We start from the raw sequence: 2,612 nt of genomic DNA on the forward strand, positions 1-2,612 counted from the left end.
TTTTTTTTACAAAACACCTCCAGGACTGACCTACTGTGTTTGAATGCTAAGGACCACAGTCTTTGGGAACATCTAGGTCAACTGGTACAACACAGTTCATAAAGATAATGTTCTATATCCAATATGGTGAACAGTATCTAGGGTCTTAAAAGCTTATGAGTATTCATCTAAAATGCAACTATTGGTCTCTTTCCATCTGGCGAAAAAGAGAATGAAGAAAACTGAAGACTTAAGGAAGCAATTACTCCAAAGGACTAATGACTCACATGAATCACAGCCCCCTCTAACCTGAGATGAGAAGAACTAGATGGTGCCCAACTACCATTACTGATTGCTCTGACCAAGAACACAATAAAAGATCTGGGTTAGAGTGAATGAAAAATGTAGAGAAAAATTCAAATTCATAAAAAAGACCAGACTTATTGGTCTGACAGAGACTGGAGGAACTCCCAAAACTATCACCCATAGACAACCTTCTAAATTGGAACTGAAGCCACTCCCGGGGCTTTCAGCCAAATAGTAGACTAACCACATCTACTGCCATAGAGTCAATTCCAACTAATAGTGATGCTATAGGACAAAGTAGGACTGCCCCTAGGGTTTCCAAGGCTGTAAATGTTTATGCAAGAATACTGCCTCATCTTTCTCTCAGGAGTGGCTGGTGGGTTTGAACTTCTGACCTGGTTATAAAATAGAGAATAACATCTATCAGGAATGTGCTCCTTAGAACAATTAACTATATAAGAGTAAAAGGGCAACACTTGCTCAGAAGCAAAAATGAGAAGGCAGGAAGGGGAGGGGAACCAGATGAATAGAAATGGGGGACCCAGGATGGAAATGGGGAGAATACTGACACACTGCAGGGATTGCAGTCATAGAACAACTTGCATATGAATTATTGAATTGAAAACTAAATTTCTATGTAAACTTTTAACTAAAGCACAATAAAATGTTAAAAAAAAAAAAACCCCGGTATATCTGTAAAATAGAATACAATAGTGAATAATGGACATCCTGGGGAAATAAGAGACTCTTCTGTGGATGTGGATCCTGTTTGTTGCCTACAACTGTCTGTGAGTGAACAATCTACCATTCAGCCAGGTGATCTTGGATCCGTCATCTGTCAGAGTCAACAGTCGGTATATTGCCTACCAACCTTGAGCTCATCAGCCCCTGTAGCTGCATGAGTCAGGAGAAACCTCCAACTTGATGTTTGGTCCAGGAACTTGGGACTTGCCAGCTTCTGTAAGTGTGTGAGCCATTTTCCTAAGACAAATTTCTCTCTCTATATATATATATAAGCTTTACTGTTTTTTGCTTCTTTAGAGAAACCAGCCTAACCCAAATACGTATTATGTGTATAAGAGAAAATTATCAAACACTGCAGATGAGAAAAAAATCTGAAGAAAATGTTTAAAAGATAATAAGAGTGTTATGGCAATGGGGTGGTGGATGAGTATTAATTTTATTATTTAAACTACTTAGAAAATTAACAGTGAAACAACACTTATTTGTAAGTCAAGTCCATTCCTGGGAGATTATCTGCATTTGACACAGGACACATTCTGCCATTCCTGCTTCCCTTCCTCCCTTATTTCTTCCTGTAAGTGCAGACACATTTCTCCACATTTTCTCTAGGGAAGCCTCTTGGTGACCTTGTGTACCAATCAAGAGTTCTAGTAAGCACAGAGAGGAGCTGGTGCCAAACTGCCATCAGAGTCTCTCTGACTTCTCCACTAATCATTCACTGTGCTATAAAAAGGCTTGGTGGGAGCAGCTCTCCCACCAACTGCCAGTTCATCATAGGAGGGCAGTGGAAGTGTTAGTCTCTATGGTTCTCTGAGGTTCATAGCTCAAAAGTTCTTGTTCTAGGTGTAGGGAGGAAACGTGGCAGCAATAACAAAAGGTGCCTTGGATTTCCTCACATTTATACCTACAAAGAGCAACAAAAAACAAAGAAGATAAAACAAATGTCATACTAATCCAAGTGAAATCAGGATTTCATGTAGATTGGATATTTGGATTTCTACTAAATGCCCTCCACTCACTCTGTAGTCTCTATTCACATCGCTGAGCTGCCAATAGTTATTAGGGAGGCCCATCCGCTTGTACTCTTCACTGAGGTCAATCAGTAGCCAGCCTTGTTCTCTCTCTTCTTTATCAAGCTTGGGGTTGAATGAAAAGCAGTACAGCTCCTCATATTTCACTGCAAGAGAAGGGAGAATATAGCCAAATCAAGTTAAGTCAAAGCTGGAACCACAGGTCCCAAAACCACTGTGCCTGGTCCAACTCCCCATCTCATGGCATACTCCCAGGAGCACCCTGTCTCAGTGGAGAGGGTCACTCTTCTTCCCATCAGTGAGAAGAAGTCCTCAGGGCATCTGGACATGACTTTAAAAGACCTTTTTTCCTCTTAGAAAACAGGGCCTTCTCCATTTTCTGCCACCCTCTTTTTTTTTTTCTTCCTTTTTTAGTTGCTTTGAAAGCAAATATATTTCCCAGAGACTACATAAAATGTGTAGCATAAAAGTTAACTAAGAGCCCATGTACTCATTAGACATCAACATTTCAATTTTCTTATGAAGACTTCTTTCAAGCTGGGAACTTGGATG

The 2,612-nt window shown here is 40.2% G+C and overlaps 1 protein-coding gene across 1 annotated transcript in view; it reads right to left on the minus strand.

The window, feature by feature from the left end:
• Positions 1-2,612, minus strand: part of MTMR7 (myotubularin related protein 7) — a 161,999-nt gene that overhangs the window by 97,008 nt on the left and 62,379 nt on the right. The window contains exon 4 of the mRNA XM_007954943.2: positions 2,049-2,206. Coding sequence (XP_007953134.2) covers positions 2,049-2,206 — 158 coding nt within the window. The remainder of the gene's footprint in view (positions 1-2,048; positions 2,207-2,612) is intronic.

This window comes from Orycteropus afer, unplaced genomic scaffold (assembly GCF_000298275.1).
Source record: "Orycteropus afer afer isolate SDZICR_OR568_19922 unplaced genomic scaffold, OryAfe1.0 scaffold00483, whole genome shotgun sequence".
Lineage (NCBI taxonomy): Eukaryota > Metazoa > Chordata > Mammalia > Tubulidentata > Orycteropodidae > Orycteropus > Orycteropus afer.